This window comes from Cydia amplana, chromosome 18 (assembly GCF_948474715.1).
Source record: "Cydia amplana chromosome 18, ilCydAmpl1.1, whole genome shotgun sequence".
Classification (NCBI taxonomy): Eukaryota; Metazoa; Arthropoda; class Insecta; order Lepidoptera; family Tortricidae; genus Cydia; species Cydia amplana.
The window spans coordinates 7,967,827-7,993,811 of NC_086086.1; the positions used below are offsets into that span (position 1 = coordinate 7,967,827).

Below are 25,985 nucleotides of genomic sequence, written 5' to 3' on the forward strand. Positions count from 1 at the left end.
AGATAGTTTTGATATCACATTTATCAAGGTAGCCCTGATTGTAAAACGCAGGAATCGAAAAGCACGTCCCTCGACCCAAACAACATGAAGTTCCCAATTTATTCCTAACAGTCGACGCCAGATATGTTTACATTTTTCGCCTTATTACAAAGGAGTAAGGTGCAAAAGTGTAAACATATCTTTGACGTCGACTTGTATAGTAATTCGGCCAAACTTGAAGAGTTTATTCGAAACCAATCATCTTCATATAAAATCCGTATTTTAGTTTGTTTAACTCAAGCCCTTCAACCACTGATGACATTTATAAACTGACACTCGACAGCTTGAAAATCGAGTATTAAATGACATAGTCAAAAATCCGTTCTACATTTACTTTGCCTCTCGAATATTCCAGCTTTGGAATAAAAATCCTACCAGATTTTTTCACAGATAACATACAATGACAGTATGACTGTTGCAGAAAAAAAATCTACAGGTTTTTTTAGAACTGGCACATAAGAATAAATTGGGACACTTTTGCCGCAGTGCAGAGGGGTCGATACTAGTACTCGACAGGCCAATCATTAAGGCTACAGATTTGTGATTTTTCTATCTCTGAATTTTGTTCAAAAATTATTTGTTGGTATAAAAAAACGCTCAAATACGATTTATAAAGATGGTGTTCACATATTGTCCGATTTATGTCTAATAAGGATCGACGGGACGTTCTGACAACCGCCACAAAAATACCACTTCACCGTCTGGTGAGTGCAATTTTTATTGCTCGGTTTTTCTATTGACTTTGTACAGGTTGTCTGTAGATTTAATTTAAAATCAGTGTGAAATACGCTTTAGTTAATGACGAATAATGTAACACCGTAACTTATTTTTTTGGTATCATCTTGGGTCGTCCCATTCGTTTTTCGTCAAGTTCTTAAATTAGTCCTATTCTGCTTTCGTCGCCCATTCTACATTCGTCACAATCGTCAGTGGCTTTCAATGTGGAATGAGTGACGAAAGCAGAATAGGACTAATTTAAGAACTTGACGAAAAACTAATGGGACGACCCAAGACGATACCATTTTTTTCACGTTTTTAGGATGCGCTATTAATTGATTCTCGCACTAATTATAATGTGAAATTAAAGATACTTCAAATCGACAAATGGCTGTATTTAAAACGTTACATTGTTCATCATTGGCAAAGCGTAAATCACTTCACTAGAGACCGTCTAACTTAACTTTACACCAATTTAAATAGAACAAAGTGCGGAAGAATCATTATAAACATCATATTTTCATAGAAATTTGACATTCATGTTGACATTTCCACACTTTGTCATTCCAATACCATGCAGAGTTAGCTTATTCCGACTCGACATTTTTCATTACCGAAAGTAAAGTTTCAAACTTTTCAAAGATAGTAAAATCACAAGCCGTAGACCCTAATCGAACGGGTTAGGGTGATGTCCTCGCTAGAAGCGCGAAAGGCCGGCGAAGGTTCGCGAACGCGGGCGTGTGTGCGGGCACGTGTGTGGCGTGTGTGTGTGTGTGTGGCGGCGCGTGCGTGTGTGCGCGCGTCACTTGCCCGCGCGGGCGGCGCACTTCTTCTTTTTGCGTTTGAAGAAACAACAGCATCTGGAATAGACGGATTGCCTGTATGAAGATTTACGGAGTCTGCCGTCAACTAAATGATACATTGGGCGATTTATATTCAATTAACACATTCACTGTCAGACAAAAAACGGCGCACTACCCCAGAAACCGGTCGTCTATAGCTGCGTATACAACCCGCCCATCGGGTTGTCCGACATCTGAGCGAAGTTCACAAGCGCCCACCAGGTGGGTTCCTGGCAGTGAATGCGTTAACCTCGCAAAGCGAGAAATATTTTTAGGACTAATGAAATAACGACACAAGACAGTGCCCTTAGAAAATTGGGCATTTTGGCACTTTGAAACGGTGTCTTATTTGGTTTTGTACGTGAAATTTGGTCACTATCAATCGAAAAAATAAACATTAGTTTAATCAGTAATCTTATTCTTATGCTAGCAATATTTGATAGCTGTTACAGTTATACGAATAAAGATGGGACTTTAAAAATTGTGTCAAGGCATAAGGTATACTTAGACACGGATATACATTGGCCAATGGATTTTGAACAAAACATATATACAACAACAAAGATGCAATATTATACAACAATACATGGTGATGAACTGCCCCTAAAGTCCCTAAACTAATTAAAAACGAAACTAAAACTATTAAAATCGAGTTTTGAGATCAAAAAGTGATAAATAATACATAAGAAATCAGTTATTTGTACATTAGAAGCATTAGAAGTTTACTGACTAAAATTGAAATGTTTTAAAATGCAATAACTCGTTTATAACTATTTATTTAATTACTTCTTAAATATGTAGTCCAAATATTTTAAGACAAATAATGTTACATTCACGTATCATCGTGCAAAAAAGTATTTTTAATTCGGTGTCTTCGTCATAAAAAAAATTGAGTGCAAAATAACACAAGCATCATATTAAACCTGGATTGATAGAAATTGAAAGTCATAAATTCAGATCTGAGGTTCTAATTACATTAAAAATAAAACAAATGTGGCCAAAAATGTAACCATTCACTTTTTTATGAAGATAGATCATTTAGAGATTTAGACTTAGGAGATTTTAATAAGAATTACCTAACACAAATGTCGATTTAGTATACAGCATATTTTAGTAAATTATAATGTGCAACAATATGAATACAAGTTTGACCACTTCTAACTTTACATAAATTAAATCATGCAGAGTACAATAGTCACTTGCAGGTAGCGTCCAGTATTATTTATAGAGAAAAGAGACTGAGTTTTGCCGACTAGTTGATTCAAACTATTTCAGGCGTTTCAAAGTCAATTCGTGCTTTGCAATGTGTAATAAGTTTTTATATAAAAACCATTTTTCAGGCACAAACTGAAGATTATGATATTGTATTAATTTGAGCCACTTGGTCAGTCGTTTACTGTCCGTGCCCCGTATATGGGTCACGGTATGCCACTATTAAAAAGGCGTAAGGTTAACAACTCAGATTAGGGCAGTGAACGTGTTAAAGTAGGTAATATGAACCTTGTTTTCTATTGTTCTATCAAACTTCAGCTGTCAATCTTTTTCGGCGCCATCTTCAGTGGCGTAACTATTACAGGGTGACAAAGCGGACAAAATGCCATGGGTATATAGCCTGAGAGGACCCCCAAATAGATGGAAAAGGCCGTGAGTCCGTTGCCCCCATTCGAAATTTGACTCAGGCCATCTTTAAACCAACCCGTGACGCTACCCGCTCATCAGTCAGTCAGTCCTTACACAATAAAAAAGAAATAAAAAGGTTTCGTACAGTTGGAACACTGACTTGGTGTCGTCCTGGAGGTCCTGGTCGTGCTGCGGCGCCGTGATGGGCGTGTTGGAGTGCCCCGCCGTGGGGTCGTCCGCGCCCAGCTCGCCGTTGGTCGACGATACCACCTGAAGACCGAGGGGTTACAGCACAGACAATCCAACCTCTAGACATAGCATAGTCGCGCTACCCCCTCTGCCACACATACGGTAGCGTTACTCCATCTTCGAGTCAATCCCGTGCCGTGATTGGTTGATCTTTGAACGGACCAATCGCGGCACGGGATTCGCTCACCTCGTCCCCCCGCACCGTCGTATTTTTGGCAGCATCGGTTTTATGAAAGAATTGGCCTAAGCTCAGTCTAAAGGTTGGATTGTCAGTGGGTTACAGCGACCCGGTACGGACCGTACATACGGTCGTACAAGGTGTCATTATCAACAGATTCCCAAAAGGGATCATTCATAATATATCTGGGTTCTTGAATCATTATTTAAACGATTAGTCCGAATCCGAATCATTTTTGTAGACACATTTTTGTGGAAGTGGAATTAGATCTTGGTGGAGTTATTGATTATCTAATTATATATTAGATGTACTACAAGATGACAATCAACCTGTAAAATAAATATGTAGGCACAGCATTAAACTACGTCACATGCAAATACTAATTGTCATCACTTAAATTAAAATGTGTCTTGTAAATCACAATTCAAGCACCCAAATATCCACCCGATTACTCGAAGAAAGCGCAGAAACGAGCCTTGAATAAGCCCTATTTATGCACTTTCCGTGTGGAATATTCTCCTAAGGCCTGGGGAAGCAGTCACAGATTGCTATTATTAATTTTATCCACTCTAAAGCGATGTAAACGGGACACATTGAACGTAGCCTGATTGCATTGCCTTTGAGTTTAACTATATCGTAGAACCCTTTACCTCCATGAGAAATTAAAAAGCATAGATATTCATGTATCTTGGTAACAGTAGTTTTTTTCTCACATGTCCATAAGACAGTGGCGGTTAAAGGGTTACATAACAATGCTTTCCTTTTATTAATATGAATAAATTATATATAAACTTCTTTTGTAACATTCGTGTTTTTATTGGCGAATAAAAACACGAAACTAATTTGTAAATAATACTCAGATTGCAAATGCATATGTTTGTATAAACATAAGATATTCATAATCAATTTTGTATAGTTTAATAAAAGTAAAGCATTATTATTATTATTAAAATCATTAAAGTGATTATTATACTCCAACTTATAATTATTAGTAAGTTAAGCCTTGTTTGTCCACATGATATCAATATGTTGCACAATAAAAAAAAAAACAAAATAAAAACAACATTAATTTCAAGAAGCAGTATTATAGTAAAGGTGTCATTCGGTATAGTGTTTAAAGAAAATTATTAATATAATTGATTAATATTTAAATAAGATTTTAAAATGTTTTAATTCTGTTCCGTATAAAAGCATTAAAGAAAAGCAACATCTAGAAGCGAACAATGACTAACGACAACATTGCAGCATACAAAGCAAAAAAAAACAAGACCGACTATTAGGGCTCATTTAGACGGTGCGAGAACTCGCATGCGAGTTTCATTACATTTCGTCATTTGATCGGTCGGCTGAATTGATGTACCCTCAATGGTCCGCAATGTAACTAAAATCGTATACGAGTTCGCGCGCCGTCTAACTGAGCCCTTAGCCTCTAAACATTCTACGAGTAAGAAGTCCTACATCATGTCTTGCGCATCTTAAGTTAAAGAAATTACTAATACGTAACGACGTATAGGTAAACAGTGAACAATGCGAAAATTTTTAAATTAAAAATAATCAACTTAATAGCCTTCATTCATCTTCGTCATGGAAGATTTTCAATCGACTTATATATTTCAAAAAATCTGTTCTGAATTTGGCTGTTTATTTTTGATAAGACTTCTTATTCAGACATAATATTAATAAAACTGTTTATGAATGAATATTGGCTGTGCTTCAGTAAGGTTTTTGACAATAGCACAATGTACACTCGACTTTATTCACATCGAAGACAAGCATTAACATGCATACAGTACAGCCTTATGGCAAATAAAGGATTGGCAACATTTAGGATTTAGGCTTAACGCTACTTTAGCTACTTATTAAATATGTATTTTTTTTTACTTTGGTAACACTATTACCACTGCGCACTGTTAGCAATAACACAGTTTAGACAGCGGCATTTGAATGGTTTACATTTTACACTTTCAGTGGTTTTCAAATGTAAGTTTTAATTGTTAATGTAAAATATTTATCTACCCTTATGACACGGTTAAGTTGTCTCTCTCTGTGACATTAAGATAATTCTGCTATAAAAGTGCGCATTTACGATGTCTTCGATGCAATAATTCGAATGTAAGAGCTGATTTAGACGGCGCGCGAACTCGCATGCGGTTTTAGTTACATTGCAGACTGTTACGTCCAATGCAACCGACCAATCAAAACCCGCAATGTATTGAGACTCGCATGCGAGTTCTCGCATCGTCTAAATGAGCCCTAAAGCAACATGCAGACAGTCACACGAGGCTTGCCGCAAAATTAAACTAACCGTGGACACGGATCCGGGGAATTTCACATACCGAAAATGCTTATTCTTCAACAACTAAAAAATAAATACACCAATATACATTCACAATGTACACAACGTTGCGCTTAATCACAGGAAAATCATGCATAAAAAGTATTTAACATGATAAAACTACAAAGAGGTATTTATATTTTACTGTTTTATATCTACTCATAAATCGAAGCTAGTTATCGAAGCTAATTATTTATAAATAAATTTATTTTTTTCAACCCAATCTTTAATGTAATACATAGACACAAATCGCTGTTGATTGATACTCCGTCTACTCATGAGATCAGATCAAGATTATTCTAACCTCGTAAGGCCCAAAGTCCTACCTATAGGACTTATTCAGTACAATGAAAATTTAATCATATTCAATTGGAACAGAGTTGCGTTTGTTTTGTTTCGTTCAATTTTCAAACAAAATAAAATCAACTGTATATCCTGCACTATAGGTTCAAATTGCAGTGGCGTTTGTTGTATATAATCGTATACATATTTTTATCGATGTTCGAAATGACATTGATATGTCACAGATTTCAATTGTTTGGTTGAGTTAAATGTAATGCCCGTGTTACAACAACGCTGTATGCTACATTTAATTAGTTTTTAAACTTAATTTTTTTTTTGTAAAAATGGCAAAAAAAAATTTTTTTTTTGAAAATTAACTATGCGTACGTATTAAACGTACTTAACCATACCTCGAAGTTAACGGAATTCAATAAAAACACGGTGTATAATAATTTTGAGAAATAATAATGCACCTTTCACGCTTAAGTGTGTCGCTACTATTTAGAAAAACGCAATTAGTACCAGGGTCAATTAACTAGTTAGTGAAGTGGCCTTTAATAGCCGTTATTGAAACAATGATTTGTGTCATGTCTATTCGTCTTTGGTGGGTTGTGTGTGCATAGTTCGGCGAAGGCGATGAATCTATAGCTAGGCTCTGATTTAAATAAAGTACATATAAACCTCTAGTCTTCCTCGGACCACGAGAGAATTGTCCCGCTCTTTAATAACGACATTTTCATATTATAAATCTGTGGGGCTCTGTAGACTGCAACGCAACGAAAATTGCAAAATAATATGAAACTGGTTGTAACAGGGGTGAATAACAAAATGGTAGGTAGTTAAACTTCGCTACAAAATGTATTTTTGCTATACATAATATAATTTTTTCGTAGCGGTATTAATACTAATTTTAAAGTTACAAAAAAGGTTATAGGAACATCTAGTATATTATTTGAAAAATAAAATCAAATACCTAGAGATTAAGATTTATTGATTGTTAAGACTCATTGAATATTTCTGACTTAATATCAATATTTCTTACTATTGAATAATTTTTAGCATTCATCACTGTTACCTAGGCCACACCCGGTATTTTAAATATATACATCAGCAAAAAATTTCGTAAAACAATCTCATTACCTAATCGTCTCGAAGCCAAAACCGGAAGCTCGTTGCGTTGCGTCAGGTCGTTTGTTACTGCATGTGAGTAATGTGTCGTTACGTATGTGGTGTGTTCGTAGTCGGTTACCTGCACGGAGCCGTGGCGGTCGGCGGGGGTGAGATGGCCGGCGGTGAGCGGCGTGGCCTTACCGCTGTGCGGCCAGTTGCTGCCAGAGTTGGTGGCGCCGCCCAAGCCCGCCTCCTTCGCCGTGCCCTGTACATACAATCAATGTACCTACTATATCCCGGAGGTGTCTTCGACTTACAATCCAAATGTACACCAGTCAGCGTCAGCGCCAAGCGTGCACGTTCTTGTACCTATATCCCGGAGGTGTCTTCGACTTACAATCCAAATGTACACCAGTCAGCGTCAGCGCCAAGCGTGCACGTTCTGAGCGTCTGAACGAACGCGAGACGTGTGTCTCAGCCACGGAACGAACGCTCAAAACGTGCACGCTTGGCGCGGACGCTGAGCGCTATACATTTGGCCAAAGATACACAGTTTTACTTGCGTAAGTAGGGACACAGCTATACCATAGAATGAGATGAATATCGTTCTCATTCTACCAAATAGCTTTGTCCCTACTTACGTAAGTAAAACTTACAAGTGTATCTTAGGCACTTTTTTAGCCACTGTATGGCTGTATGGTGACTGTATGGTGGTGAGCGTCAGCATCAAACGTACACGCTCGGAGCGTGTTTCGTGGCCGAAGCGTAAAGTAGGCCATTCATAGATTTGACTAATCAGACAGATTAAATCTAATCTAGCGATAAGCGGGCTTGTCGCCCCGCTGCCCGCTTGCGTCCACTCTGCAGCCTCAGGTTTTGTTTGGTCTCCGTCTCTAGTGACATGTTGCGTACAACGTCATACTCTACAAAAATGTTGCAACTCACAACTGTGTCGTACTATTCACCTTATCACTACACACTAATTGCTTTATTTTATCAATAGAAGTAAATAATCCTTTTTTTACTCCCAATGTATGAAGATGACACAAAACACTAATAAAAAATTGAAAATGAAGAATAATTCGAAGCTATATTATTTATATTAAGGCTTAAACAGAAATCGGGGAAAGACTAGCGAAAAATACCATCACACCTACCTACTACTTACAAAGGATACATAAGTAAGTATACATTATAATTTATATCATGAAACGAAAAATTACTGTCGAATTCGAAAGAATTGTACATTTCACATATCAAACATATATACAAACTGTTGTTCAATGAATTTTGAAATCACTACAAATGGAAATATTTTATAAGAAAAGAAAACAGGGATGAATGGAAAATTTCCCAAAACGCAGCTAAAACTCAAGCACAAAACAGGTACCTAAAAGTAGAACGGACACCGTTTTGGCAGAAGCATTATCAAAATCCACACAAGAACACTTTAGGGTTAGGGACTAGCAAACCTAGAAGCACCAAGCATAAACACTAATGATACTTACTAATGATTGTTTCACCTGAGATGTTTCAAAACACAGTTTACAAGCTCTAACATTATAGTACTACTTAAAAATTATCGTTTCGTTAAAGTTAGTAACGTTTTTACACCTTTTTTAAGTTCAGGTAGTTTAGGTTTAGCACAAAATAGTGCTCTGATGCTTCCAGGTCGTCTGGCATATACGCCAGTAGGGTATAAGGTCCAAAATTGGAAAATATACGAATAACATATTGCTCCTGCATGTGGGAGATATGATTAAACAACGATTTGAATATCCTTCGAAGTGTTTTTGACTGTAAATCGTGTTTTATGAGTTATAATCTTTGATTTTAGCAGTCTACTGTAACTGTATTCGTTTCTGATGATATGATAGCAAAATGACGTGAGCACGGCATTGAGGGGCGCTAACAACAAGTCGCAAACCTGGATGAGAGCCGCTTCATCGTCCTCCACCAAACCAATCATATAATCACACAAATCATCCTGGGTGACAAAAAACCAGAGTCATTAACGTCGAAACCCGACAACCTACGGCTATCAGAGAAACAGGAAAGTTTTGGGGAAAATATGTATTCGGTAAAAATACGTTTGAGGTTTTGGGGAACAGGTAACCAACGCACAGAACCGGTTTAAAAACCGGTTCCCATTTTTTTTTACATGCCAAGATAAGTAGTACCTATATCTTATATGAAAAACCGGTTAAAGATACGGCTCAGATACGAACTTGATAAGCAAACGTACCTATTAGAGTAATTAGAGTAACATATTTTTAAGATAGATCTTTTTAGGTAACCACTGCTAATATATTCGCATGTCGGATATTTGCAATATTCATTTTGTTTCTTTTTATTTGCTTAAAGGTGTTGATCAACTCTTAAAGAGTTCCCTTGTAATAACGCTTCTGAAGGAATGACTCAGCTTAAAGACCTAATTAGAGTCAGAGTACTAGTATATAAAACATGTATTAGAATTGTAGTTCGTTTTTTTAGCATTAGAAAGAAGATAAACAATCTTGACGTCTTTTTATTAAAAAATATTGAAAAACGGTTTAAAAATTTAGTTTATACTACTTATGTAAGCAAAAGAATGTAAAAGATCGTATTTTATTTATAATTCTAACATATTTGCTGTGATTTATTTTTTCAATTGTGATTTTCAGTAAAAAGACATGTCAAGATCGCTTACCTTCTTTCTAATGCTAATAAAACGAACTATGGTAAAGGATATAAGTTAAAAAAGGGATATCTAACCTTGTGGAAGGGCTGGTGCACCCGGTTCGGCGACACCACGATCTCGTGCCCGGTCTGGATTGAGCCCACGGGCGTCGACTGAAATTTCAATTGAAAACCGTTTCAAATGTGGTCGATTAAAATATTTTTTTTTAATTCTCAACTATCTATACATTGCTACAATACAATTTTAGTATACGAAATCCTAGTTTTACTTTATAGTACAGAAATATGTCTATCACTTAATGTATAGTACACCTAACAAAAACAGTTGCTATTGTCCAAAAGCTTGTGGCCCGCAGCTATTTACAATTAATACTAAATATGTGGAGAAATAATGTACAAGTGCTTAACCTACTTTTATGAGGTGCTTTCAAATCAAGTCCTTATTTTTAAACAAATCGCATTGGATGGTTTTTATTTCAGAATCTATCGAAGCGAAAATTTGAGGTATACAGGGCGTCCCACGGCGATGCCACATGGAGGGAAAGTACCTTAAATATCATAGATAGCATATTTTGCTGAAAGAAGACTTCATTTTATTTTTAAAACTTAGTAAAGTTGCATTCATACTTTTTTTTATAAATTTTATGGAAAAAAAATATCGCGTCATTGCAGGAAAAGTACCTTAATTGTTGTAAATGAACATCTTACTGAAAGAAGACATTATTTCAATTTAAAAAAATAAGTTGAATTGCATTTTAAATAATTTCATGTTTAAACCGGGAATCGAACCCGCTACACGAGAAAAAAAAATACCCTGTAGCTTTGTCATATCGATCGAAAGGCTTCAATGTGAGAATTACCTTTTTGCTAAATAACGAAATAAAAATAAAGGCCATGCATTTTAATATTTTTAATACAAAATTAAATCAATTTATCAAATGCTCAAAATGTTTTCCATCCTGTTCAATACAAAGTCTCACTCTTTTCATTATTTCACTCCCTGTCGATTTTTTAATTATGGTGTGGTGGATATTTAAAATAATACGCCTAAGTTCTGCTTGTAGCTCGTGGACATTTTCATACTGGTTCTTGTAAACTACATTTTTTACATAACCCCATAAAAAAAAATCTAACGGGGTAAAAAATAATGGTCTTCCTTTTGTTTCCAACACTATGTTATTTGGCAAAAAAATAATTCTCACATTGAAGCCTTTCGATCGGTATGACAAAGCTACAAGGTATTTTTTTTTCTCGTGTAGCGGGTTCGATTCCCGGTTTAACCATGAAATTATTTAAAATGCAATTCAACTTGTTTTTTTAAATCGAAATAATGTCTTCTTTCAGTAAGATGTTCATTTACAATAATTAAGGTACTTTTCCTCCAATGACGCGATAATTTTTTTTCCATACATTTTTTTTTCAAAAAAAATTAAAAAAGTATGAATGCAACTTTACTAAGTTTTAAAAATAAAATGAAGTCTTCTTTCAGCAAAATATGCTATCTATGATATTTAAGGTACTTTCCCTCCATGTGGCATCGCCGTGGGACGCCCTGTATAGTGATTGTGCCGGGATCATGGCCCGTAATATTCATGACATAGCCTAAGTGGTAAATATCTATACCGTCTCGTAGAGTTATTTACGGTAATTTAAACCCCACACTTGACTCGACAGCACTGTTGGTATGCTACAAAATACACTAGAAACAAAGCTATTTGAACGTGCTAGACGTACCAAGTCAAAGTAGGAAACAGTGCCACTGGAACTATGCCATACTTGTGGTTGGACATGAGATTTTTTTGTCATGTCATTTGACGATGACTTTTTACTGTCCTAACAGGAATCTATAAATTGTAGTAACGATCTTGGGAATCTGCTCAGGATTAACCCTTCCAAGTTTTCTATTTATCATTAAAAACAGAAAATTCTCGTCCAACCAGTGCCTCAAATAAGCCATAGTGAACGTTTGTTGTTACTACCATCGCGAAACCATTGTTTACACTTCCATTTATTGGCAGTTTTGTCTTAGCACGTCCAGCTACTAAAGTAAAGAGTGCCTTCACCACTAACCTTGTCCGACTTAGTTCTAACGACATTGGAGGGTGGCGCGTTACGCAAGATGCGCATCACGTGAATGTTGGAGGGCTGACGAGGACGGCAAAAGCAAAACATGCGGCATGCAACAGCACAAACATAAAGTTATAAGGCTGCTTCAAGAAAAACCCAGCGCAAAACTCGAAACCGGTTAAAATACCGGTAAAAGTTGGTTATACTTCGAATTTAAAACGTGACAAGTTTAAGAACTGTTGTTAGCTTAAATTAACCGGTTTACGTGACTGAGCAAACCGGTAAAAAACGGGCGCAACAAGCTCAAGTTTTTATTGTTTTAAACTGATTCCAATTGAAAATGTAATTACTTTATCGATAACCGGTTTGAATGGACAATACCACAATTTACTTATATAATTAATCGTATATCTAAATTATTACTTAATTAGAAGCGCTTAAAATGCGAATAATAAAGAATTACACAGCCGTGTTCAGCGTCTTTTACCATGGGGCTTAGCGTAGGGGCTTAGTGACTTCAAAACCGCAATGAAATGGTTTGGCCAGTAGTGTGTAAGATAGACAAGTTGAATCAGTCAGTACAAATTATACCTCAACTAGAATTACGGTTTGAAAGCGTAACCGGTTACCGAAACTTTCTGCTTCCGTAAAGTCGTGGTACTCTAGCCCTTACAAGGTTACTTTGTCCACCCATGAAAACCCATTTAATGAAATAATAAATTCTTAAAAACGACACTAAACGCTTGCACAAAAACAGATTAATCACATAATGTATTTTTTAAGAATTTATAAATTCAATAAAAAAAAGTTTCCATGGCTGAACAAAGTAACCCTGGGAAGCTAAAGTACCCCGACCTTCCGGTTTTTATTTACAGTCCCCAGAAAATTAATTGAACACGCGCAAATGGCGTGGGATTGCCATCTCCATTGCAGTGCTAAGCGAAGATAGAGACATGCGCTTGTGTGGCGCTGTCGGCAGTGAGTGCTGACACCGACACCAAACAAAAATTGCACTACTGTGTATGTGTACCTTACACACAAAATTAACAGCAAATAAACTCTAGGTAACACCTCCATTAAAAAAAACAAACGCTACACAGAAACACAGGCAATAAGGATGATATGTTTTATTTTTTTAACAAAGATAATAAATATGCAATTTTTAACAATAGGAGTTAGAGTAATATTAATTTTAACAATAACGAAATTGGAAACTTTTAGTTTATGTATTCCAAGTCAAGTCATTTTATGCAAACAAATACATATAAGTGGTAGCATTACCTACGATTAGCATACCATTAATGGTGAGAATAGGATGTCAATGTAACATTAAGGCGGGGAATATTAACAGTGTGTCGACACATATCAAATTTGTCTAGAATCTCATTTCAATTTCTCATTCTGTTACCATTTTTCATGAATTTTATATAAGTTGGTATGCATCGACACAACTGTCCAGATGTAACAAGCAGATGTGCAAACACACGAAATTCATAGAATTTACGTATTTTTAAGTGCATTTAATTAAGGCTCTGAGTCAACTGTAAATCAGGCGTGCAGTAAAAATTAAAAAACAAAACTACACAAAAAACTGCTTTGTTTTAGCCTCAAAATGCAATCTAAATATTATTTAATAGTTTAGCAACACTATGATATACATATATTTTGGAGAATTCTCTCCAATTATTGACTTAGTCCTGGAATTTTAACTAATAGGTACCTACATATCACAGGTCAGTGACTGACATAAAATTAAATGTGACTTTTAGGCGACACTTAACGACATAAAATTGATAGTTAGTTCTAGAAAAGAAATCGTAGGTTTAATTGTCAAGGAAAGTGGGATAACTGTTTTTTTTTTCCTTTCTAGAAACTACCATCCATATTTAAGCGAAAAAATCAGTTACCAAATAAAAATAGCAGCCATACAAAATATTAATTGAGCCACATACGACCAGACCGAAAAGACAGAATGCGTTATTTACCAAAATGTTTTTTTTTACAGAAAGCGATTTTTTTAAAACTATAGCAGTATTGATTATATTTTCAGTTTGTTGACAAATAAACAAAGTTTTGGCAAACAGCACATTATGAGACTGTGTTTTAGCATAGAGAAATATAGTAAGACAAGAGTGCTCACTTACCATACATCAGTTAGACTATTAATTTCAGTGTCTACATCTAGCATCGAGTAGCGAAACTATCAGTACTGCTACTTGACAATAGATGTAGCACCGACCGGAAAGTCTTATCTCAACAGCATAAGACTTTCCGGTCGGTGCTACCTCTATTGTCAAGTAGCAGTACTGATAGTTCCGCTACTCGATGCTAGATGCTAATAGTCTTTTTGGTACTAAAACTGATGTATGGAGTGAGCAATCTATTTTTTTCTCTATGGTTTTGGGAAGTAGTAGAGAGTCTCTGCAGAAACATCAGCAGGCTAAGCTATGGAGCATTTTGCCAGGATATTTTTAAAGTAAGCTTGAGGGTGTGCTAAGCGGTGCTGCTGTTTACCATGGTCTTGCCGGTCCAGTCGAACTCGCCGTCGTCCTGGTAGCCGCGCCGCTCGAACAGGTCGCGGAACATGCGGCGCAGCTGGTCGTAGTCCGGCGTCTCGAAGAAGTCGAGCCGCCGCACGTAGCGCAGGTACGTCGCCAGCTCCTCGGGGTGGCCCTCGCACAACACCTGGAAGGTACATATATACACATTTTACATATCTTTACTTACCGTCACTCTGTAACTTGAATTAGAACCACTTCCCGGTGTCCGATTGGCTTGAAATTGTAATTTCCATGACAATTCAATGATATGCTAATATGGATCTGGTGATGCGTTCAGTAGGTGGCCAAAGGAACTACTCGACGGGAAACGCGAAAACATTGAATTCGGGCTTATTAGAAAGGTCCCGAAAAGTACTTGATAGACATGATATAACAATCGGTTACGGCAAGTGATAAATAAAATTAAAACCGTGTAAATTCTGTCACTGAACATCCCCTATACGTTTAAGGGTTTGATTTTCGGTCGGAACGATTATGCAGTGTCCGTTTGTCTGTAGTTGAGCTCAGTGACCGATAGTAGAAAACTGTGTAAACAATATCAATATAATTATTTATTTAATCTTTATTGCACAATACAATATGAAGGTACAAATGGCGGAAAGATTATCACGCCAAGAAAGTAATAGAATATAATCGTATACTAAATGTCTCAGCAGTAAATGCTCGCTCGGTGCAGTAATTTCTATTGCGTTATCATTTGTCTGGCAAAAGAGCCTAAGAACTAAACTAGAACTAAAATACGTTGCCATTCATTCCTTACAAAGTGATCTGTTTAATTGCCCTCGCGAGTATTATATAAGAAAGCCAGACATCGTTAATATATTCCTCGACAACTGAAGACGTCATGATATTTTATCGATATCTAGGATATTTCCGAAGCATCTAAAACGATAAGCGATCACGCTTTTGTAGCACATGATAAAGATAAGTGGGTCGACCTTAACGTTGATACTTATCATTGTTGTAACTTGTATAATCGTTAGCTAAGTTAATGACGCGTGCGTGAATAAGCTAAGATCTATTTCATCTTTGGTTTTATGAGGCTGAAACGGTATTATTGTTACTAAATTTAATTAATCCTTAATCAGAGGCCGTAACCGGTTTTGAAAATACTGGCATTATATTGAAACTGACTAAAAATCTAAACCGGTAATGACTGGTAACAAAAAATAAACCGGTTAACGATAAAAAACACCACTATTCTGGATTAAGACTTATTGGAATATAATTCTGAAACATTTGTAATTTTATTTGTGTTCGTCAGTCAGTTAGACTTTATGAATTCGTATTTGTTATAGTTTTCTTCTAAGCTCGTAGCGTCAGAAGTCGGAAACGTATCTTTCCCGGTATGCAGCAAAAAATCTTCGTAAGCATGACGACATTGTGTCGAGATTAGAGATGAATTGGTTAACCTTTTCGACCCCGTGTCAAACACAAACGCTGTCACGCTGACGCCACGTCACCCAAGTGTCAAAGCTGAAATTGAACTTTATGCATATGCACGTAGGTCTATGTTGCTCTGTGATATGTGACCGATTAATCGGTCTTTGGCGTTGAACCTACGGTGCGGATATATCGGTCATTGGCGTCCAAAAGGTTAACTAACAGGGCCATGTCATGTGAATACACATATTTACAATAAGATACGTACCTCAATAGGCGTCGCACGCTTGGTGTCACCAATTTTTTGGTATCTTTCTTTGAGTGTGTCAGCTTTTAAACCTTGCCAGGGTAAGGAACCACGTAAAAAATACATAAACATATGCCCGAGAGCCTCTAGGTCGTCGCGTCTAGATTGTTCTGAAAAATGCAAACAAAACAATTAGACAACACAAACAAGCCGCCCAAAGGGTGATAAAAAGGTGTGATTATGATATGAAAATAAAGATATTTTGGCAAATCTAAACTGCAAATTTATTGGCAAGTTGTTTTGTGGGCGGCTAAAGAATTAGACTATGTCATAGGCATGTAAGACAGACGGAAATTTTGTACTGAAATGTCCACATTTTCATTGACATAATAGTGTCTTGTGAATCGATCTTATTATCCTTAAAAGATTACTCTTTTAAATAAAATGAGAAATGAGCCTTCTATTCCTTAAGGGGTTAACTGATTAACAGTCCGCCGGACGATATCGGCCTGTCAGTTAGAACAAAAAGTTGACAGTTCCGAACAACTGACAGGCCGATATCGTCCGGCGGACTGGTAATCAGTGGGCCCCTTTACAGTTGTTTTATAGGGTAAAACCATAGAGGGTAGCATCCTATAGAAGTGGTCTACGCGTGCCTCCGTGAGGGACAAAACATATAAATTCGACCAATCATTCATACTAATTTATGGTGGGGAATAAAGAAAAAATGTGAGACTGTGACAAGGACAAACAATAATAGCGCTTTCGCTGCTACTCCTACTGAAAAATACATAAGACTATCCCGTTCTGTCAGTTATCCCCACCACTCATGCCCAATCCAGTTTAATACTAGATTCATGGGTAAAACAATCTATCACATTTGAAGATGACATACTTAATATACATTTTTATCTGCCATACAAGAAAGTGTACATATTGTATACATACAACAAACTAATAAAATCCTTACAAACACCTTACTAGGTGGTCGGACTGGCAATGGCACGTCAATATTGTTTTAGAAATGTACAACAAATTCTTCTTTACCTAGCTCAATTTACACGAACGTGAATGCAACTGAAATTAACCGACACTCTCATACTAAATTAGTATGGTAGCGTCAACTTTTGTAATTTGTGGTCTTACCTTTTCCTAAATGTGTATTTATTGACATGTATCTTGCGGTCCCGGTGAGTGACTTATGCTCCCGATATGGGATATGTTTGTTTGTCTCTAAATCTATATACTCTTTGGCCAAACCAAAATCTGAAACAAGGCACATAGTTAGTCATCAAAGTACGTTACCACATAGTCTAGGGAAGAAGGCATTGTCTGCGTTAACGAGGTCGTTAAAGTACTACAATGGAGGTGTTTTTCAAATGTTATTTGAAAATCTATGGCCAAGGTCTCGAATCATACGAGTATTACAATTTAACGACGTTGCGCAGGTTCCGTCTCACAGGCGCGTTTTCAGGTTGGGGCAGGAGCGGGGCGTGAGCGTTTTATATGTAAAAGCGGCACGCCCCGCCCGGAAAACGCGCCTGTGTGACGAAACCTCACACTTGAGGTGTCGCTTGCTAGCATCACTAATTGTTTTTTTAATGGTAAGTGTTATACTGTCAATTTGCCAAATTTTTAAGCAAACCCATGAAATGTAATGATACCAAGAATCCTATATTTTTTAAATATTTTAACAGTAGGTAGTATTTAAGGCACTGATGGAATTCTCCATTATGGGTCGTATACGAATGCAAATAGGTTGGGGTAATAGATTTCAACCGCAGCCTCGCTGTCAGTCGGCAGATTATGTTTCTGCTCACTGAAGTTAGATTCCTATCGCAGGCACGGGCGAGTCTAAGGCTAAGCAAAACCAGTATATTGCACCCTCCAACACGCATAACTGTTAAGAATTTTTAGGGTTCCGTTGTCGAAGTCCACAATGTACCCTTAGTGTAAGGCCGGAATGGACGCTCGAGTTGGGCGTGAAGCGAGGCGGGGCGTGCGGCGTGCATGTTAAACAAATGCAAACGCATAGCAGCGGCCTTAGTGCACGCTGCTCAAATTACTTGTAAGCCCGACGCCACGCTGCACGCCCCGCCGAACGCTCCACTTCGAGCGTCCACTCAGGCCTTACACTTTTACAAGTTTAATAATCAACACCCTTAATAACAGGAAGCGTTTATATGCCACATCATGTTTTCCATTCTGACAAAATCGTACAGTAAATCCTTGGAAAAAAAGAAAAATAGGATACCTAAGAAGGTACACCAAATTTTACGTAGCTTGTCGACATTTTTTTACTTAACTACATAATATATGGATAAGTCCTAAAAAATTCAACAAGTCTTCGTTTCAGCCAGAGAGACACAGGCTTTTGATTTTTTCCCTCCACAATTTTCCTGACTTTATCTAACCATGAGCTTCCCTAATTACCTAAAGAGGACACTTACAGATCTCTAGGTCATGTTATACTGTTCGCCCTAGTCGCGACACTCGCGCCCGCGTAACCGCTAAGACGGTACGCTTGTATGACTTATATCTCGTTACCTAATGATATGACTCTAATGCGTACGATAAAATAAACTAGCGTTTGCAGTTGCGGTCGACACACCGAATAGGTATTGATGCGTAAGATAGGGATATCGATGTTATCGTTTTACGTGTTCCAAAGACTTAGTAGGTAGTTCACTGTCACTATGTTCGCTGATAATAACTTGTCCATGTCCATCTTATTTGATATAGATTGTATTTTTTACTTATGACGAAAAAATGGTAAAAAAAATAAGCAACCAATAATGTGCTGTATTTTTTTAATCATTTCGGTATAAGTATTTATACATTCTAGTTAATAACACACCGCTAGAATATGTTAATGATTATATCTATCTCGGAAAACTCATATCATTTAAATCTGAAAGAAATACAGAGGAAGTGAACCGTAGGATAGCTGTCACATGGAAGAAGTTTTGGGCTCACAAGGAAATACTGAAAGCACAAAAATTACCTACTACAACAAAGAAAGTTGTAATGGATACTTCCATCCTGCCTTGCCTGACTTACGGCTGTCAAACCTGGATATTTGACCACAAAACTAAAACACAAATCCAAATTACACAAAGAAAAATGGAAAGAAGTTGTTTAGGCATCAAGCTCAGAGATAGGATAAGAAACACCGAAATACGTAAGAGAACTAACTTTAAAGATGCTCTACATTTTTCTCAAAGCTTGAAGTGGAAATGGGCCGGCCATATTGCAAGATACAGCGATGACAGATGGACATCAACTGCAACAAAATGGGCAGGACCTCATGGCTCTAGGGGCAAAGGTCGGCCAAATAACAGGTGGCAAGATGAAATAGTCTCAATTGCGGGCCAAAATTAGATAAATGCAGCAAAAAATAGAGACAAATGGAGTTCTATGGAGGAGGCTTTTACCCGAAGGGGGTCCATATAATATAAGTTACCTAGGATTTTTTTGTAATCAATATTAGTTATCTAATTCAATTATGGCATGAAAATATGTTTAAATTCAACTTCTGCACGACATTCTAAATTTACTAATATTTATCTTATGTTAATGATTTTTTTTTAATTGTCTTAATTTGTAACTTATTATTTTCTATGGAATAAATAAAGCTTTTTATTATTTATTATTTATTATTATTATTTATACATTCTTGCTTTGTCCTAGAAAATGTAGATAAAAACTATTAGATATCTATAATCTTACTATTTTTATCTTGATTTACTAAGTGTAACTGGAAAAAACAGTCGAAAATAAAACGATAACCGGGATATAACCCTCAGGGAAATGTTTAAAAGAATTTTTAAAGACTTACCAATGATGTGGATGATTTTTTCCCTTTTAGTTGCTGTTCTACCTATTAAAAAATTCTCCGGCTTCACGTCTCGGTATATTAGATGTCTCGTGTGGACATACTCGATACGATGTAACTGAAAACCATACATGACATATTTAATAAACAGAAACAACTGGTGATAAAATTATACGTTAAAATGAAAGAAAAATTGAGGAACGAATGGGTTTGATGGCAAGTTGAAGCGCCGGTGTATTTCCATTTGTCCCTGCCGGGCACAGACGGGAATAAGTGAGGCGGGACAAATGGGAATACACCGAAGCGCCGACATAAGCCTCGATGCAGATGTTAGGCCAAACTCAGCAAGTCTATGAGACGCGTTATGTCTCGGTTAGAGAGAGCAAGCGAACGATCGAGCTTGTTCCACCGCATATAGCTGCATCCTCTAGACTCGCTGGTCTTTCAACGGCTTTGAACAAATGAACTACATATTATAAACATCCAAAGTGGAACAATATTGGATGGATGACAATTTGACAGTTCAAGTAGGTGCCAAACAATTTAAGATTTAGATTTTCAAATGTAGTCAGTAAATCAAACTATTACGAGTACTTTTCAAGACCATTCTGCACAAACACTGTAACTCCGTACCGTACGTTTATTCCAGTTCATTTGTCTCTGGCCCAACGAGGCATATTAAGTGATTAGTGAGTAACGTATCCAATTAGTCAGTAGTGTGCAAGTTAACTGCAAGATCAGAATTTGCATAATTGTACGTTGTAACACATTGCGCTGACTGCGATGAACCGTCCCGTGTAGTGCGCTAGAGAAAGTGCAGTCTAGAGCACAAACTAGAGTAAGTATGCTTTTTCTGCCCACAATTGCTCTTTCACAGCAGTGATTTTCAACATTGTAAAAGCTCTGATAGTGCAAATTCGACCCTGGAGCCCAATTTAATCTGAATATAAGTTTTTTCTGCGTCAAATTAGTAAAATAAGACTAAAGTTATGACGTTTCTAAACCCTCAAAGAAAATAGGTATGTACATACAAAACATCATAAGTACACTAACTCACTAACCGTGAGTTGAAAACACATCCTTAGGGACCATCGTCTATGACTTTAATGGCCTCCGCATAGCCACTGATTGCACTGCGGTTCATATAAAACCGAAGCGACGCCCAAACGTAGATCATAATCATAAGTAGGTACCACAAACTGACCTGCTGCATCGCAATCAATAACATCAACACATAGTGTTTTTGCCCCACAGACCGAAGTAGAATTGGGAGGATGCGTTCTGCCGTTGAAGCTAGAGGTGCCAAAGATAGGGGTATAGACAACTCACCAGCTGCATAGCGATCATTAGCACAGTCTTTAAAGAGAACCGCCGGCCGCACAGATCGAAGAGATCCTCCAGCGACGGCCCGAGGAGCTCCATCACCAGCGCGTTGTATTTGCCGCACGGCCCGAAGTAGTACACTTCGGGGATGCCTTCCGCTGTCGAGGGGGCTTTACGGGCCAAGGAATAGGAGGGGAGGGGAGGAAAAAACCATCAGTACAGTACCTTACATAAGAGCAATTCTCTCGCTTACACCGCTTTGACATGAGAATGTTGTTGACACAACACCGCCGATAAATATAAATTTACAGGCCTGCGAGAGCATTGCTTCAATGGATACACAATATAAACAACAGTAATGGCGTGCATTGAATTGCGTCTTTCAGTTTTATAGCGAGTTTTTCCTTTCATTATTTACAAGACTTCTTTTGTTGGATAGGAATTTTAAAGAATAATGAAAGGAATGGGTCGGTTGAACAGAAAGACTATTTGCAAGTCAGCATGCCGGTTAAAACAAAATGGCGGCACGTTACAACAGCCTTGTGCACGGTTAGATGCCCTCGCGACCAAGTGCCCAAAAGTCGTCCGGTGTTGTGTCAGATAACGACTTCTATCACAGACAACTAAACTAATAGAGCGATAGATATTTTCAGTTGTTTGAATGGCGTAATATCCAGAGACGTTCACACTCTGAAATAATTCGAACTCAAATCCATTTAGGTAAGGAATGTGCGGAAAGAAAAGAGTCGTGAAATGTATGGGGCCCAATACATTCTACGACTCTTCTCTTTCCGAACAGACTCTAGCTGCAATCGAAAAGACAGAAGGAAAGGTCTGCACTGTGTGTGTGTGCAGCTTATAAGTAATTTCGTGACCGTGTCTGACTATTGACCAGTTGTATTGTTGAAACATTCCGAGTGTCACTACTCACTATTATCAACCCTTTTTGCTCTTTGAAAAATGCTACTTAGTACCTACAGGTGATTATTTAATCTAATGATAAGAGTTTAAAGAAGCGCCATTCTGTTACTTCAGTACCACTTCTATCTGACCATCGGTGAACCTATGGCCTCCACTGAGCTGAAGATTAAAGGAGACATGCGGAAATCAACCAATAGCATTGGTTGCAATCTAACTCTCTTCTCCGCTTCGCTGCCTTCGCTGGATTACAACCAGTGCAAGGTTGATGCTTGCACGTCTACTCATCTCCGCCACAGTAGAAAGGCAGCCTGTCTCCCCAATAAGGTCTATGAATTCTTGTTGTAAAGTTTCGCTCATCTATTAATTACATTGTCTGTGTCTATCTACGAGTCGCGGCTCGCACTTACTAGCTGCATAGCGATCATTAACACGGTCTTGAGCCTGAACCGCCGGCCGCAGTGCACGAACAGGTCCTCTAGCGAGGGCCCTAACAACTCCAGCACCATGGCGTTGTAGCGGCCGCCGCAAGTGCCCAGGTAATACACTTTTGGTATACCCTCTGGTCAAACGGTAACGTTATGCGTCGTATAAAAGTAGGGTCTTAGGGTGATTATTGTCAACGATGTTATTACACTGGTGCAGATCCGTACCCCGCTCCGGTGAGTGAGCAAGTCAGCGCTATACACTTAAATAGAGATGTCCTGCTCACACTTGGGAGCGGCGTGCAGAGCCGCATCCAATGTGAAACCGCCTAAAGTGCGTCTAAGCTAACTTTGCATCGACTTGAATAGAACAAAGTGAGGGGGTGTCATTATAAACGTTATACAGCATGTGGCCTATAACACGGGCGAAAAATTAAAACGTAGATCCTCAAACTAGACAATGTTTGTTCAACGACTTTTTAAAAATAACTTGTGGTTTGGATTTTAAAACACTTTAAAATTTATTCGAACACGCAATGTATCACGAAATTGATTATGCCTGTACGGTGACAAGACTGACAGGCAACGTCAATTAGACGGAATTTAAAGTACATTGAAAATATTATTTAGTTTGTTTGAAAAAGGGACAATTTTAAGACTACATAATTTCAAAAAGTTGTTGAACAAAAGTTTTATTGTTTGAGAAGTAGAATCTACGTTTTAATTATTCGCCCGTGTTACAGGCTGTATATTCGTAGGAATTTGGCATTTATGATGACAATTGCCACATTCACATGGCAAACGCCACGCAGAGTTAGCTTGGTCGGACTGTAATGCCATTAAAGATGCGGTATCTCCCTATGATCCTTTTTTTTTTCTCCCTATAACCTCTAAACTAAATTTGAATTAAGATGAGTTTTGAAAGTTGATCCGAAGTTATCTAAAGATTCAAACCCCTTAAACTCTGATTGGGGTAGGTAACAGTCAAGAGATGTCATTAGACAAAACTGCCAAAAGGTACCAATTTGTCGGTTAAGCGTGTTACCATAGCACGGTAGTCTTTTATAAATACTCATCGACCACAGACAAAACGGCACCTTTTGCTCAAAAGCGAAACTAAAGGGGTGGCCAGACGGTCGCCAACACAGCTTCCGGCTAAGATGTCCTCCGGTTTCCAACTGTGTTTTACCATCAAATTTAAATTTGGACCGTCGAAAGCTTGGTTAGTCAGCAATCACCATCTGGCAACCCTGATATTCCAATTTTTTTAATTAGTATGTATGTGAACTCACCATGTGTACCGAGTAGCTTGTAAAATCGGTACTCTAGATGGAGTTGCGGAGCCTTGGACTTCATAGGCTCCATCTTAATAGCTACATGTTCATTGTTGTACAGATTTTTCCCTGTAACAAATAATTACAACGTGAAACAAAGACAACAATTAAGAAATATTACCTCTTACACACACAATACTCGAGTAATATTCATAAGAATCGCTTATTTTAGAATAAATTACCAGTTCGTTCTAAAAATAATATTGTTTAGGAAGTTTAACAGTTCCCTAAATTTTTTTGATGCAATGAAAATCATCAGGTTTCTAAATAGTTGCGTTTGATACATCCACATTTATTTTAATTTATTATTTTTATATTTATTACCTACTACGGTACGGACACGCAACCTTAAATATTGAGGTCGGATTGACAGAAAAGTACTTGCTGATATCTGACCTGACACCATATCGGGTCCTTCTTTAAGAATTCCGCTGCCCAGCTCTTAATATTAATTGCTCATACTTCAAATAATCCGGAAAATGTAACGTAGCGCCGGTGTCGACATCAAAATGTTATTTACAGGCGTAGCAAAAGATCAAGAATCGAGAGTTCAAGACCAACAGAAATGCGACAGTTAAGGACGCGTAGGTCGTGAGGAAACATTGCCCAATATTTGTGGAACGCAAGCTAACTTATACTCATATATATTCTAAAAGTAAATTATACCTTTTAAAGTGCCTTTTTAATATTTTCCCTTGAAGAGTTCATAAACAATAAACTTAGTAATTAAGTTACAATAACGATCTTAAGCAACTTTGAACTTTTCGCAGACATTAATCATAATATTCATAATAAAACCCAAATCAAACTGCGACTGACATGGAAAACAATTGATAAGTCTGTCCATTATTGCCATGAATATGATTCGGTTCAAACTTGACGGAGTCAACATTCAATCAATCATAGTGAAACCCCATAAAGGTAAGTCCACACCAAGGGTGGCATTCCGATCTGTTGTCGTGTGTAGACGTAGACGAGTTGCTATTGCTCGCTGGGGCAAACTAGAAGAGTTATATACTCTTGTTACTGTTACGGATTTCAAGGTCACACATATTCATTTGAGAACACGAGTACACTGCACTCGCGTGACTTAATGGCCTCTACAAACGTCACCGATAATCGCATGCGATTTGCAATAAATTGCGGCATTTGATTGATCGATTGAGTTGCTCCTACTTAGCCAGTCAATAATCTAAAATCGCAGGCTATTTGTTGTAGAAGCATTAAGAGAAATGAGAATAATGTGTTATCATATTCCTCCCAAGCCTTTGACAGGGTGTTAAGAGAGACGCGAAGGTCAGGGCAGTCAACACCGCTGCTTTCTGGGCATCCACTGTTTAATGGAACCTCGACACGGAAGAGCAGCCCTAGTAGCACGGTCGCATTTTTATCGTTTATCACCATGCCTGTCACGTTCTAACAAGTATGTAAGTGCGAAAGTGACGGGCATAGTGATAGTCGATAAAAATGGAACCGTGCTGAGCCCGCGGGCGTTCATTTTCATCCTCACTCCTCGGAACTTGATTGCACGCCAGCTTCAAAAGGAGTTTCCGGCCAAACGATCCGGCTGTTTTATCCCCTTCAAAAGCTTCAAGGGTCTATGTTATGATCATGGTTGTATGGAAATGTCTGACCTCTGGCGACACTAACATGAAAACACTCGAGTGTGGACTAAGCCTATCGTAATTGATGGGAACTTTAAACACTTTCATTCCACAAACGAACTAGTTATTTACGTCGCCGTGCCGTCTTGAATGCAATCAATATTAACCTGTAATTGCCTGTTATGCTACTATTCAGACTTCTATTGTTTCTAGACTAGGTCGTGTATACGTAAACAG

At 37.7% G+C, this 25,985-nt stretch overlaps 1 protein-coding gene across 6 annotated transcripts in view; it reads right to left on the reverse strand.

The window, feature by feature from the left end:
* Window positions 1-1,483: 1,483 nt before the first annotated feature.
* Window positions 1,484-25,985, reverse strand: part of LOC134656384 (casein kinase I) — a 44,542-nt gene continuing 20,040 nt past the window's right edge. Inside the window, exons 5-17 of one of the 6 annotated variants that reach the window (XM_063511900.1) lie at window positions 24,103-24,213; window positions 21,474-21,637; window positions 20,148-20,262; window positions 17,456-17,575; window positions 16,331-16,479; window positions 14,633-14,803; window positions 12,122-12,196; window positions 10,127-10,204; window positions 9,300-9,359; window positions 7,512-7,637; window positions 5,951-6,004; window positions 3,364-3,488; window positions 1,484-1,616 (exon numbers count right to left, since the gene is read on the reverse strand). In XM_063511900.1, coding sequence (XP_063367970.1) covers window positions 1,559-1,616; window positions 3,364-3,488; window positions 5,951-6,004; window positions 7,512-7,637; window positions 9,300-9,359; window positions 10,127-10,204; window positions 12,122-12,196; window positions 14,633-14,803; window positions 16,331-16,479; window positions 17,456-17,575; window positions 20,148-20,262; window positions 21,474-21,637; window positions 24,103-24,213 — 1,406 coding nt within the window. In that variant the 3' untranslated portion in view covers window positions 1,484-1,558. Of the gene's footprint in view, window positions 1,635-3,363; window positions 3,489-5,950; window positions 6,005-7,511; window positions 7,638-9,299; window positions 9,360-10,126; window positions 10,205-12,121; window positions 12,197-14,632; window positions 14,804-16,330; window positions 16,480-17,455; window positions 17,576-20,147; window positions 20,263-21,473; window positions 21,638-22,795; window positions 22,948-24,102; window positions 24,214-25,985 lie in introns of all 6 variants that reach the window. The other 5 variants (XM_063511903.1, XM_063511902.1, XM_063511901.1 and 2 more) reach the window with 5 other exon arrangements.